Genomic DNA, 14,936 nt, shown 5'->3' on the forward strand with positions numbered 1-14,936 from the left:
GTTTGGGACAACTAACCTAGAGTAACAGGGTATTTAACTTACATTATACACGTTTAAATGACTCCCCGTAGTGTGAGGGCCCTCGGGTCTGGTGCCCGGGGCATGATGAACACGACGCCCCCGGGAACACCCCCCCGCTGTAGGAGGTGCAGGATGTAGGTAACAAGATAAAATCCTAGGATTGTGTTGGGGGCGGCGCGCGTCCGGTGCGGCCGTCACCCGACTCTCACCACGACCAAACCCCAACTGAGGCGAAGACAACACCTCCACCCGCGCCCCGCCGCCCTCTGCTGCCAGTTAGTCATATAGTACTCTCCCACACCGTCGCCTTTCGTCGTTCTGGTTCTGTTAGCGACAATTTTTTACCTCTGTTTGCTATCACGTCGCTAAAAGTACTCGTAAGGTGTTAGGCAAGATGGAGGAGTGTGACTGTTGCTCCCCGGCCAGTGTTTGTGTTGTTCTTATCTTGTGTGTTTGTTTTGAGAAGTTTCGCGCCATTTAGCATATTAGGTAAACACAACAGGTGTATAGCTCTGATTCTATTCCTGTGCGCGTGGCTGTGTAAAGGTGTGTTTGTCGTGTGTGTGTGTGTGTGTGTGTGTGTGTGTGTTTTTTTTTATCGTAGTTGTTTTCGTGTTTTGTTTGTTTTTCATTTGCGTTTTTCGTGTGTATGTGTTCCCTCCCTCCCTCAGTCAGTCAGTCAGTCCAGAAGTTTATTTCCGGAACAGAATTCACTAAATAATAAATAAATAATTTCAGAAATATCACAATATAAGTTCTTGTCTGGCTGTTCGTGTGACTATATCCTGTTGTTTATTTCTCTGTCTGTGGATGTATCAGTGTTTTTTTTTCATGTGTTTGTATTTGTGATCACTCAAGACGTGGCATTGAGGATGATGACTTAACAAGCATGACGGTATGACAGCATGACCGTTTCAGTGAATATAGATAAGATAAACACAGTAACTCAAGATAATTACGGTGTTATTACCTGTCTGGGCCTGACGTCACTCATTACGTGGAGTAAACTGATCTGACCTGACCCGACCTGACCTGACCCACTTCCGGCGAACTTGTTGTCGTCTGTAGACATAGTTCTCCCCCTCATCCTCCCGAGTCTTATCCCTCCATCCCTCCCCTATTTACTTTTCTATCCCCTTTCCCTCCCCAAATCCCCCTCCTTCCCTCCTCTCCTTCTTCATCCCCTCCACACCCCTCCTTATCCCCTTCCCTTTCCGTCCTCCCCCCCTTCAATCCCCTCCCCTTTCTCTCCCCCCTTCAATCCCTCCCTTCTCTCCTCCTCCCCATCCCATCCCCTTTCCCTCCCTCCCTCCCTTCACTATTTCCATTTCCCTTCACCCTACATACTGTCACTCAGCCCAACATGTAGCCAGCCGAACGTCTGCTAATTATTCATGACTCATCTATCCGGTGTCCTGATTATCGAGGTTCGTGCAGTAGTGTTTTAGTGTTTGGCTGACGGGAATGTGATTGTCTGTATTTCAGATTGATGTACCCCCCCCCGAATCCATTGTCCGGATGAGTGAGATACCCATTCCGAATTAGTTTGGTGATTCCCCCAGATGTCCGGATTAGCGAGATGATCCCCACACATCCGAATTTGAGAGATGTCTTCCCTCCATTGCCATTGTCCGAATTAGCAAGATGTCCATTATTCGGATTAGCGAGATGCCAACTCCCCCCCCCCCCTCCTTATCCGGATTAGCGAGGTGTCCCCATTATCAGGTCACCATCGTAACACATAAGAGTCAGGAAACTCGGCCTTGTTTATCCGGTGTCCTGGTTATTTGTGTGTGTGTGTGTGTGTGTGTGTGTGTGTGTGTATCACCACCCACAAACACTTGGTGCAAGTCAACAGGTTACACGCACAGTTAAGTAGGTTAGTTAATAATGAGAACGTGGTAATCTTAACCGAACCTAATCTAACCAAACGCAGGTGGCAGTGTTGGGTGGCTGGGCGGTGTAGCTTGAGCTGGTGAGTGTTAGCTGCTTTAATGTTCCAGCTATTTTTGGACCTCGTGTTTGGGATTTAGCTGCAGTCAACCAGTTAGCAGTTTATTCTTATATTTTCACCTACTAGGGTTATTATTGTTGTTGTTGTAATAATCGTCTCTAAAGAAATAGATTTTTTCTGATTATTTTCCACAGCCTACGATCGATAAACCTTACAATTATAGGAATATAAATAAAATAGTAATATAATGATGTATAATAATGGTGTATAAACTTTAATTTAGTAAGCCAACGTAAACAGTGTTGGATGTATTTATTTTTCACCCTACTCTGTGTAATAACCCACCGCACGGGGGAAACAGTTGGCCTCTGCATGCACAAGAAACGACGCTATTAAAATGTGCAAGTAACGAGTATGCCCCGAGCAGGCGAGGTCACCCGAGTGGAAAAGGGGAAGAGTAAAGAGGAGTAAGAGGGAGAAGAAGAGGAAATAAAAGTAGGAAGGGAAATAAAGAATAGGAATTGTTTCGAGTTAAAGGAAAGGGAGGTGAAAACTAGCAACGGTGAGGGGAGGTGTGATCAAAGCCGCTAGATATTGGATACTGTATCAGATTAACCCCGGAAGGAGGCTATTGGGCACCCGTCTCTTGTATCCTATGCAAGGCGAAGCGCATAAGTGTTTACAGCGCCCAACAGGGAAGTTTGTGGTGTTCATGCTTGCGTTCTTGATTCATGCGTTTAAGGGCGTAAGTACCTGAGAGACGTGATAAATCCCTAGTAAGTAAGTATTTGGCCAGGAGGAAGGGGTGTTGGTGACGGCTGGAGACTGTGCTGTGGTAGGAGGGAGGCACATATGCATTGACACATTATTAAGGGACAAGCTATTTAGTGTGAGTGTGATGACGTGTGTGTGTGTGTGCAGCGACGAGGAGAAGGTCGAGAGGGTGACAGGGTGACGTCCTTCCTGATGGAGATATGAAGTCAACGTTACGTTCTCGTCACTCGCATTTTATTTAACTCCAGCTGATCCAAATATTATTTTTTTCGTGGATCCCTTCAACTTGTGCAGTCTCAACACATAAAACAGAACAGTACAAGAGAAGTTAATGACAATTGCCGCCTCGACCCTACACAGCAGAGGGCGGTCTCACTGTGTAGGGTGGTGCAGCATTAAGGCTCGGGTGGGCTGTTTAATTTTTTTTTACTAAGGATGTTGATGGGGGGGACTCTGAGACGACCTACTCAAGGGGTTAAGGAGTTCCAAGTTTGTGTCTGTACCCTCACCCGTACCAGCCACTCCTCCTCACCCGTACCAGCCACACCTCACCCCGATAACACCTTACCCTTGGCATGTATATTTCAAAAGCATACCCAGCCTGAATACCAGTAAATATTAAGTTTATGTCGGGGTTTATTTAGCCATTTGTAGAAAGAATACTTGTATGATTCACTATATACCGTAGGAGGTATGGTCTTATCGGGCGTTTTTTGTTGTTGTAGTACTGTACCCAGGTGTTGCCGTTTTCTGTATTCTGGAGGGGATGGGGTACTGTACCAAAAGAAGGGCTGTTGCTAACCGGCCCGTTCACCCCTCATGGACGTGTGTGTGTGTGTGTTTCGCCACCACCAGCGATTTGAGACTTCTTATAGTTCTTGTTCTGTCATTTATAGTCTCACACACACACACACACAGTAAGAAAATGTTTGCAAAATGAAATTCAAGATGGAAATCCCAGCAGTGTAAGAATATGTTTTTCCTGAAGTGGTTGGGAGGAGGATTAAGGAGATCTATGGGATGGCAGCGAAGGCCAGAGGTAAAACAGGCGGACGACACAACACTTCCCAGATCATAACAACGACTGTGTTTGTGATGGTTGGAGATGCATTCAGCTGTCGTTTGTCGGAGGTTCTGTGTTCTCTTAGGGAAATTTATCATGTTTATAAAGACCAGAAATCACATAGTATCGGGTTATTGTTATTATTCACAAATCACATAAATAACATGGGATTCAACCATTGTTAATTATCATAACTGTGAAGGTGGTTCTCAGGGTTGGGTCAGAGGAGGAGGAGGTGTTGTCATATTATCGGTGTGTCATGTTATCGGTGTGTGTCATGTTATCGGTGTGTGTCATGTTATCGGTGTGTCATGTTATCGGTGTGTAATATTTGGTGTCATATTATCAGTGTGTCAGATGTGTCATATTATCGGTGTGTCATGTTCAAGGCCTCCTCCATACTACACCCATTCATGACCCATTCATCTGAATACCACCTAACCCACTGGTACACCTGCTGCAGCACCTGTACAGCTCTGAGTGGAGGGGGGATGAACGAGAGGGAAAGAGAGCAAAAGAAGGAACGATTCAAAACGAGGGAAAGGAAGGAAGGGAGGGAGAGACAATGGTAAGCGGGAGAGAGAGAGAGGGAAAGGAGGGAAAAAGAATGGAAGTGTAGGGTAGGAAGGGTACAAGGCAAGAAGGGACTGAGAGAAAAGAAGAGAAGGAAGGAAAAATGATAAGAGTGGAGGGAATGAAGAAGAGAGGGGGGGGAGCCCATAGAGACATAAACCATATCAGACATGTATAAGGGATGGATTATGCATGCTGGTACCTGAGGTGTTGCTGCCCTAGTGTTGAAGTTTAGATTGTAGCTATGATGGTGTGTGTGTGTGTGTGGGAGGTGGGGGGGGTGACTCATGTTATATGTGTGAGAGAGAGAGAGACGTTTTGTGTTTTTTCATCTACCTCCTGATATATGACTGGTAGACTTTGAATATAACAAAACTGTATCAGTAAAATAAGGAATAAAAAAAAAAATTCAAAAGTCAATTTCGCCCTACACAAATTATCTTAATATATCTAGTTATTTTTTCCCCCAAAATTAGACCAAACTTTTCTTAACCTAAGCTAACAACATGTAATGAAACTTACTTGAAGCTAATTCAACGTATCTGAACATAATGTGACTAAACTTAACCTTGGACTACAGAATGGTTATAGAATCCCTAGAAATCATTCAGAGGAGGATGACAAGGCTATTAATCCCAGGCATTAGGAACCTTTAAATAAGAAAACAGATTAAAGATCCTTTGAGAGACGAAAAGTGAGGGGCGATATGATGGAGGTGTATAAGTGGAAGTCAGGGTTAAGTAAAGGTGATATAACAAAGGTACTGTACTTAAACTGTCCAACCAGGAGTGAACTCATAGCAATGCGTTTAAAATTAGACAAATATAAATTTAGGCGCGAGAGAGGTAAACGCTGGTTACAAAATGAGTTGTGGATGAGTGGAACAAATTACCAACCACCATCATTAACTCGAACTTGCTGGGAAACTTACAATATAGGTTGGACTGATAAATAAATGATGAAGGTTGGCGATAATGTCATTACTGCGCTTCAACAACGAAGGTCTTTAAGCGCGTAGCAAGGTTAGTAATGCATTAGTCCAACAATGATGAAAAATTATGAGATAGAACTCTCTATGTAGGATGTAAATGGGGCTGCCTAGTATGGACCAATAGGATTATAGGCCGACTGTAGTTTCCTCCATTCTGTTGTTCTTATTTAAACTTGTGAGTGAGGGTGTGGCTGTATGTATGTATTTTTCCTGTGTGTGTATCTATTCATTCAAAGTCAGTGTTTCTCTAGTCGTCTCTTGTAGTCCAGGTAAATTATGGAAAAAGAACTAAAAAACTACAAGATATATTAGTGCTCTTGTTTTGACCTCACCCACTTTTACCTATAAATGTCCTTTTTTCAGTAGATATAGTCAATACAAGTTCATAACAATCTCTCTACTCATCCCTCCTCCACCAGTCCCTCAGTACACTGCCTAAATATTGCTTCAGTTCTCAACTATGATCTCTACCATTTCATACTTACATACTACAACTACAACTTCAATTAACATTTGATATTTTTACAACTTCATCATAATGCAGCTCCTCTCAGGGACATTTTCAGCCACTCTTCCTCCTCAACAGTAGTTCAAGTCACATTTTCCTACATCAACATTTGATAAGCAACTCATGCTCCTCTCAGTCTTTCTGCCCTGCCCCTATTCTCCCTAGATTGGGTCTCAACTACTGCCTGTATACTGTACATCATTCATTTACTCATCTTGTATTCCTTACACTTCCAACATTGAAATTCTTTTATTTACATACACTGGTAACTGTCAATTTAAAACATCTATCATCATAATAATAAGAGTTGCTAGGTCAGCTGGGCAGGAATGCATGCAAAGTAAATTGCCAACTGCACCACTGTGTCACTGCTGTACTGTCATGAGCATTCCACTTTGTTAGTGTCTAGGCCGAAGAAGCATCAGTGGTGAAAGATGATTGTTAGCATGCAAGTTCCTGTAACAAGCTGACTTACATTAAACATATATCAAAGGTCACATAACCTTTTAATTTAATGACTAAATCACTATTGACAGCTGACTGAACTTTCTCCAAGAAGATTAACTTTACCTAATTTAGTCTACACTTTCTGTCTTCATTAACTGGTATAGTGTTCAGAGTTGGGTCACTGGGATTCTAATTTTAATTGTACAGGTAGAAGCTGTAGCTTTTCTTCTCAGATTCTATAACCACTGTGGTTTAAATAATTGTCTCTTCTGGTTTATCTGAGTCACCCTCACTCTTTCTGATTTAACCACATGATCAAAGTTACCCTTTGTTGACTCAATAACAGGATGATGGCGATGATGATGGTGGTGGCAATGATTATGATGGTGGTGGTGGTGACAGTGATTATGATGGTGGTGGCAAAAATAGTGGCAGTGGTGATGGTGGTGGTGGGGGTGAAGATGAGTTAGACATACTGAGGCTCTTTCAAACACACACACACACATATCTCTTGATCTACATTTTTATTATTTTTTCAAACATTTAGTCATTTGCATTTCTTTACACTTCCTAATAGATGAGCTGGTCTGTTGGAGGAAGAACCACAATATTTAATTATTGCCTCAACAAACTGAAGGGATGAAACAGCCAACACACATTTATAAAAGTGATATCTGCGGTATGGATTCAAACACTAAAAATATGCTTGTTACAAACTTTTGAAACAGGGGTGTGGGATGATAACAATGAGATCTATGGGTAAAAGGAACATTGTTTATATATCTTAAAAAAAAATTAGTTGGTTTATACGAAAATAATGACATATTCAGAGCTTAGGATTTTCTTCATTGTCTTGTAAACCAACAGTAACTTACATACACTACAGTACTTCACTCATGTATACCTTGCTTGAGTGAAGGTACAGTTACAGAGAAAAGTCCCATCACTTCTCCGTCCCATCTGTGAACCCCGAGTCATGAACCTGTGAATCCAAGACATCACACATTGTTGGGCCCATAGATGAGGCACTATTTGATGTCTCAGATTCACGGGTTTACGAGTCTCGGATTCACAGGTTTACGACTCTCAGGATTCGTGGATGATGGGACGGAAGACTGACTACCGGGTGTACAGTATGGACTTAGGGAAAAATGCAGCTGCTGGTCTCACTGTTAACAAATACATTCCCTTGAACATTTTTAACTTAATCTTTGGTTAACTTGGTGTTGGTCTTGCAGCCAAAATGTCAACATGAATGAGGCAAGAACTAACACAGGTTAGCTGCTCCCTTCACATTAATAAAGGTGTGTGTGTGTGTGCCTATATGTGTATGTGTGTGTGTATATACTATATGTGTGTCTGTGTGTAGTATATACAAACATACACACACCCAACAATGTACATTTCTCAGTTAGTAAACATAAATTATTAAAATCAAGACAGTTCATGCCAGTTGGTTTATGACAATTAAATACTTAATGGATGGATAATGGCAAACAAACATCACTGTCCAGTTACACTACTATATACAGTCATGGGATTCTGGGGACAATATGAGATTTGTTTGCCTCAAAGTCATAAATACATTAAATTTACATTTATAAAAAAATGGTAAACTATGTCTAAAATATCCACAAATAAAAAAAATTACATTGTCTCACAAGCCAATTTAATGTTTATTGTAACATTTTGTACCATAATCAGAGGTTTAAAGCTTCTCACGCACTCCTTGGCATACAACAGTCCTGATATTAAAAAAACAAAACAAGCCTCATATAATTTCCTCTCGAGTCAAAATAAAACTAAATGCACTCAACTGTAAAGCAGAGTTTAGTCACTACCAAGTACTGGTAAGGTATATCATGCAAATTGTGGGAAAACATAATATTTCACCAGTGATTCACCTGAAAGTAAGCTATTTATTCGTGATACTTGTTTCATAATTTAGTACGGTAATTATTTTTTGTTCCATAATAATGATAAACTTTCATTAACAAATATTAATAACTGAAAACAATATACGTACAGTATTCTTGAGTGTCCTTACAGTGAAATAAGTACAGCACAGTGCTTATATAGAAATTTAGAAGTACAATTTGATTTTTGCTCATCATTTGCATGATTACCTGTTTAAAGAGGCTACACTGCAGATAGTCTACACATGCAGCAACCAAAAATACTGTACATGTTACAGCTTTAATGTATCTCTCACACAACTTTTAGCTTCTCACATACATGATCATATCCATTTCCTAAATTGGAAAAAAAAAGCAGCACCAGATATGACCTATGCAAGAGCTTGTTGAAAATCAACATCATTTCTGTTTTAGGTGAGGAGCCAGGCTCAGGTTTAGCATACCTAGATAAGCTAAAAACTTGTAATATTTTGTTGATTTTTTAAGCACTGGCTTTATTTTGAAGCATAATTGTTACCATACTTTCTACAGCTCGCTTAAGCCCAAGAATATTCTCATTTAAAGTGTGTCCCATCGACAAAATGTTTGAGTTCAAAGTTTTAAGATGAACATTCATTTCTCTTTGAACTGACAATATATCATCTGGGTCCTCAGTGTGACACGAGTAAACATCAGATTTATCTTCCTTCCACTTTCTCTTCTTAGCATCATGTAGTGAATTCCTGTTATTTATATCATTCTTTACTATGCCTACACTTAGTGCATCAGGCTGGTGGGATGGATCTATTGGTTTAGAGTATGCAGTATTCTGAATGTGTGATCCATAGCCATTAGACAGAGAGGGGGAAGTCATATTGGGAGGTTGCATGAAGGAGGATGAATGTGTTGTAATGGCTGGCAGGTTTGTGATGTTGGAAGATTGGTTCTGAGGGGAATGTAAAGGCCAGGATGCTGTAGATACAATTTGGTTCTTAATGGCAAACGAGGGGTGAGTCTGGGATGAAGTGTCTGACACAAAGTGAGCAGGGGAGGAATTTTGAGCCTCTGTAGATGATAAGGAGGAAGTGGAATTATTCATCATGTGATTAGATCTTGGTACATTTGAAGATAACAGTGTTGACACATTAAAGGCTGGAGAAGATGTGTTGCCCCCTTCAACTGAGGGCGGTGAGGAGGAGGAGTGAGAGGTTGTGATGATTAACTCTGGGGATGGAGGGCAAGGCAAGAAATCTGGAGACACTGATATGGTCTCTGGTGTAGGTGAGACAATTTGATCAGGGTATGCTCTCCTAGACTTGGCTAGTGCTTGAAGGTTGCCCGGAGCTGGTAGTGCTGGAGTGCTGTTCTTGATTATCTCATCCATGTCCTGTAATTTAAGAAAAGATTACAAAATTGCTTACTGTAATGTTCATGATTTATATTAGAAAATATATAGTATTCTGAAAATATTATTCTAACTTAATATGTTGTATGCTGAGTATAGTGCCTTGAAAGGGGGACAGATCTCTTTACAGTACAGTAAAGAAAAGCTTAACTAAGAAAATTAAAATAAGAAAATATGAAATTGTGGTACAGATGGTTTGTGTACATTTTGTCACCAGCCTGTTCAACACTGTGTTATATTTACTAAATTTAGATAATAATATTTGTATTTTGGAGACAAAGCCAGAGTTAGGTTATATCAGGTTAGGTGTATACTGAACCATTGACAAATCGTCTAGAACTGGTATGGGTATAGGCTTACGGCTAGTGCTTTTATGGAAATGGATACAGTTTGAGTAGTAAATAAATAACTAGATTTAACTGTTTAACACACAAATTATCTGTTATTTAAAAGGAAATGAACAACAATATGCTATGGTTCGACATATATATACAAATTGGTTTAGTATCTTTGTGCCTGCTGTGGATGGGTGATGCTAGGTAGTGAGATGTGACATTGGGGTATTGTTGTGGAAGACGAACAAAACAATAAAACATATAGAATGAATGGTAGAGTATGAAGGAAGAGAAAATATATAACATCACCACCATTTTACAGCCATTTGCCACACTAGATTCCTACCATCATGAACCTTAGTAGGAGGACCTTGTAAGAATGCGAAATTCTTAAAAATCAAACACTGTACCTCGAAGAATTCCCAGCATATCTTTTCCTCTCCCTTGTGGATGGCTCGATCTAAAACATTTTTGTACGTTTTAATTAGGTTATGCCACTTCTTCTCGACAGTGTATGGCGTGACGTCATATCCCTTTTGGTTCATTTTCTCTGAGATGTGTAAGAAAGCCTCTCTCTTCTTGGTCATGACGCTTCTCACACTGCGGTACTCGGTGATGAAGAAACGTGTCATGTCCGCATCCCAAGGAGCTGGAAAAAATGAAGTTAGAACGAATTAACTTATATGGGAGATTATACAAAAGAAATGGCTACAGTAATTACATATACAGTATTCATGGATAACATTGAACCTTCAAAGCTGATTAGTGCTACCTGCTCCATTCCACACCTTGTTCTGCTCAAAATTTACTACACATATTCCTGCAAATTATTTTATATCTGTCTCCATTTCAGCCAAATCCAGTGAAGCAGTGATTTATATAGGGCTAGTATCTCTCAGTAAATAACACTGCTAACACGAACAGATGACAATGCATTCAGCAGCACGACATCTCAAAATATCCCCAAACATTCATTCCATCACATACTGAACTTAATTCTGGATACATTAAGGCATTGGGAAATTTCTGTTGGATACCTGAAGATAATTGAGTAAGCTGAAACTTCAACTCAAATTCTCTCTCACTACTTTATTCCTATCTTTTGATTTGTCCTTCGCTCATGTTTACTTTAGATCCTCCTCTGTACTCTAACATTTATTTTCTGTACAGTACATATGTTTTTCACATAGCTTACAAAACTATCCTTTTAATATTCTACAACCACACCCCAGGTCACAGACTCATAGAAACTTAACATGAATTTCTCCTCATAAAAATGTTGTGGCCTCCTTGGTAAGCTTCCTTTATTCCTGACACTCAGTATTAGTACTTCAAACTGGTTCAGAAACATTATAAATCCTGGTACAGACCAGTATTGCTATTAACACTCTTTTGGTCTTCATCTGCACATACAGTATGGGTGAACTTTATACACATATGTACAATGGAAACCCTAAGAGTGTTCATACAGTACAGTATATTTCTTCACTGGATATTGATATAAAAAAAAATGGTTGACTATTTGACGATATAAAACTGCTCACCTTTAGATGGCTTACGGGGTCGATCAAACGCCCCTTCTGTACACTGTCTGGCATCTTCCCCTGGTGGCTCTGTAAAAGCATTTTTGTTATTTTTAATTACAAATTACATTACTGTATTATAACTAGAGAAAAACTAAAATACAGGGTTCCACATAAATTGCTTTACTGAAAATTAACATTAAGATGAGAATTATTGGTATAACAGCTTATGCACCACCTTGAGTATAAATCTCTTATGCATAAACCAGCAACATATAAGTCACTTGGCTTACAACTGATGAGCTTCACTATACAGTATTGTACCTCAAATTTTATGTTTTCTATACTGTATCAGAAGAATCATCTTGCCCTCCACAATCAAATGGCTATGCTCTTAGTTTTGGCGGGGTCATCAGTCATACTCCGAGTGCCTCATATATAAAGGAAACGTTTTAGGTGAAGTTTATGGTCCTCGTTGTGAGTCCACAAGCTATCTGAATAATAAGCTGTATACTGTACTGTATGCACCAAGAGTAGCAACATTTCTATTTTATTCAGGTCAAATGGTCTCCTTACAAAAAATTAAACACTGAAAACATCACAATGGTCATTTTCTAAGTACAGGAATGGATGTGTGAGAGCTGTAAGTGAATGCTCTGTTACCGGTAAATATACATTAAATATTTTAATGTACTGTACTGTACATAAACATTAATGTGTGAAAAAGTTTAAATATTCAAAACAGTACTGTATTAACTTACGTAAATTATCTTCTTCTGTCGAGCCATCATTATGTGCATGCTTATCAAAAACATGTTGGCAGTATGCTGCATCTGAAAACCATAAAATATCAATAAACATTTAAGAAGACTGTAACTATTACGTGCTACAGAGGGGTGTTAGAAAAAATAACGCGCTTCCATCTGCAACAGTAAGTTCAGTTAAAACTATAAGCCATAAAGAGCTTTAAAACCAGAAGATCTTTATATATATACTATACAGTGTTCCTCTAAACATTGGAGTAAGATTGCCCAGACAGGTACAGGTGAATCTGAATTAATGATAAACTGCTTTCCTGAAAACCTTATCATAAACTTAATACTGTACTGTAATTGTAAATCAAAATATTATTGATCCATCAATTACCATTATAAACTGGGAGATTTCTTCTAAAGAATATTTCTCCTAATCGTAATAAAATGTCACTTTGCAACGAGTTAAATATTTCCAAATATACAGTTTTCTTTAATGCATGTAGTTCCCAGAGTCAAATGAGTGTCCTAAAACTTTGCCAGTGGATGTTATATTTTTATGTCTCAATACACCTATCACCTCCAACTAAACACCTAAAGTGATGGCTCTGTAGGGTCTCTTACCACTTGGGGTTTGCTGCTGCTCAGTTTGCTTGTTAGTGACTTTACTGACATCTGTAAATACAGTAAATAACTTGAAATATACAAGAAATTGCTGGAAGTTCTGTGGAAGCGTGGAGCTGGATTCGAAAGATTCCATTGGCTTGTAAACGATTTTGTTATAAAATGCTGTAGGCTGTCACACTGTTTTCAACATATGTAATGTTCATTTTCTATAGATAAACTATAATGGATAATTATATTAAAGGTGTAAATTATTTACTATTGAAAATTGTCAATTAAGGTGTACAGTATTTGAAGAAGAAGGTTTGATACAAAGCTAACCTTTAAAAGTAGGAGCTACCTGGCTAGTACAGTACCTCATGCTACTGCTATGGGCAACCATATTCAAAATTAAGACCAGTCCAATATTTTGCTTCATTCCCCATCTGACATTCAGAAAATGGTCACAACTGGTTCACTCTCCCTTGCTCTACTTGACTGTGCAGCTGAGTGTCTGCCACATCTTTACATGTCTGGAATAAAGTTATAGTTTTGGGTGAAACAGTAAAATCCAGTTTCTTTCAGTGCAATTCACTTCAAAACAACAAAAGACCACAGTACATTAAACCCTTTCTAACTCATTATCATCAGGACTCGGGGTTGATCTAGCTTGTCTGAAATATAAAATTATTCAAACGTATCAAAATTACCTCGCTAAAAGATTGCCCACCTGAGCATCTAGGAGGCAGCTACCATTAAGAAGTACTATATTTAATTTTTGGTCATTACTGTATATGTGCCTTATAATACAGTTCAGTAAAGTAAATAATGATGTAGTGCTAAACATTTTTGCTCCACTTGTACTGGCTACTTGTCAGAAAAACAGAAGAATGAACTGTTATAAGTAAAGCTTGCTAAATGACTAGGAATGTAGGCAGAAACCATTATAATTGACTGAATTGGATTTTGTTCTTATTCTAAAAATGTAACACTGGAAAATCATGGTAATAAATAAAGTCTGTTGGCAGGGTATCCCAGAGTAACTATGACAGATAATGACCTATACTGAGTGATATTACGGTATTTTGGTTGGAGCAAAAACTAAATCAGGTTGCCAATATCCCAGAGCTAAAGAGGTCTCATCCGCCTCAAAATGTATGAATAAATGTATAAAAATAAAAATCATTATTATTCACTTCAAGATAAACTAGCTTAACTTAGTTTAGGATCTGTGGAACTATTATGTATCACACACTAGTACAATACTTTGTCTGGCTGAACTAACATCATTATAAGTCACAAGGACCACATTGTTGGTACTTTATTACGAATACTTTGTGTTATCTTCTGTAAATGTTTTTATCTGTATGCATAAACTATATGAATCTTTGCTAAATATATTGAAATCAAATGTTTCGTTACAGTATAACATATCAATATGCATGAGGTACTGTACTGTATAATACATGTAGATATTGAGAGCCCATAGAATTGTAGCCTGTCCAGTCAGGGTTTCAGGAAAACACACTGCTTTGGTCACTAGAGCATCAAGAAATATGAAACATGGATACTAAATGACTGTGGAATCGTAATAAGTGATAAAGTTCACCCCAAAATGGTATATTTATCTGGTCTCCGTAATAGAGCTATGGGTGGGATCCGTCTACGTGTATGGGGGCAGTTATGGCCAGCTATAATGGTGCGTCATTATGTGTCTTGGCTTATAAGCATCATGGAGTTTCACTGTTCTTAGTAAGATATACGTTATAAAATGATACTCATTTCATTAAGTCAGTAACTTGGCCATAGATGTCAAAAGGACGGAACCAAAATGCTACGTTTCATTGTGCTAATACTGGCATTTCAAATAAAAATATTTGAATATTTATCACATCTTCGGCTACAACATACCTGTCTGAATCCGTTCAATTTCCTTTTCCGGGAGATCCACTACAACATCAGTTAGTCCATCCGAGAGAACAGTTCGTCGTGTATAGTTCATCTTGGCAGTTTGTTTATCTCCCGCCTCTGGTGTGTTGTGAGGGACGTTCCTCACCCTCTCTCACCAAGCGAGACAACTCCTCAGTGCGCC

General features: G+C 39.1%; 2 protein-coding genes across 4 annotated transcripts in view; both read right to left on the reverse strand.

Moving 5' to 3' along the window:
• Nucleotides 1-231, reverse strand: part of LOC121861044 (5-hydroxytryptamine receptor 6-like) — a 78,086-nt gene extending 77,855 nt beyond the window's left edge. The window contains exon 1 of the mRNA XM_042358532.1: nucleotides 43-231. The gene's annotated coding sequence lies outside the window, so the exon portion shown is untranslated. The remainder of the gene's footprint in view (nucleotides 1-42) is intronic.
• Nucleotides 232-6,840: 6,609 nt separating this feature from the next.
• On the reverse strand, nucleotides 6,841-14,936 carry LOC121861045. 3 transcript variants are annotated; one of them, XM_042358534.1, is made up of 5 exons: nucleotides 14,756-14,936; nucleotides 12,251-12,316; nucleotides 11,511-11,579; nucleotides 10,377-10,615; nucleotides 6,841-9,613 (listed from the first exon to the last, which is right to left on the reverse strand). In XM_042358534.1, the coding sequence occupies exons 1-5, from the start codon at nucleotides 14,844-14,846 to the stop codon at nucleotides 8,729-8,731; spliced, it is 1,350 nt and encodes a 449-aa protein (XP_042214468.1). In that variant the 5' UTR covers nucleotides 14,847-14,936; the 3' UTR covers nucleotides 6,841-8,728. The 3 variants fall into 3 exon arrangements, with proteins under 3 accessions (XP_042214468.1, XP_042214467.1, XP_042214469.1); XM_042358533.1 differs by having other exon boundaries at nucleotides 12,251-12,322; XM_042358535.1 differs by lacking the exon at nucleotides 11,511-11,579 and having other exon boundaries at nucleotides 12,251-12,322.

This window comes from Homarus americanus, unplaced genomic scaffold (genome assembly GCF_018991925.1).
Source record: "Homarus americanus isolate GMGI-L3 unplaced genomic scaffold, GMGI_Hamer_2.0 scaffold52806, whole genome shotgun sequence".
Lineage (NCBI taxonomy): Eukaryota > Metazoa > Arthropoda > Malacostraca > Decapoda > Nephropidae > Homarus > Homarus americanus.

Excerpts from the sequence above, each read along its gene's own strand:
- LOC121861045 (XM_042358533.1), bottom strand. The coding sequence starts at position 14,846 with ATGAACTATACACGACGAACTGTTCTCTCGGATGGACTAACTGATGTT. Across the intron at positions 12,323-14,755 it reads AATTGAACGGATTCAGACAG|ATGCAGCATACTGCCAACAT; the intron begins GTATGTTGTAGC and ends TATGGTTTTCAG. Across the intron at positions 9,614-10,376 it reads TATGCTGGGAATTCTTCGAG|GACATGGATGAGATAATCAA; the intron begins GTACAGTGTTTG and ends CTTAAATTACAG.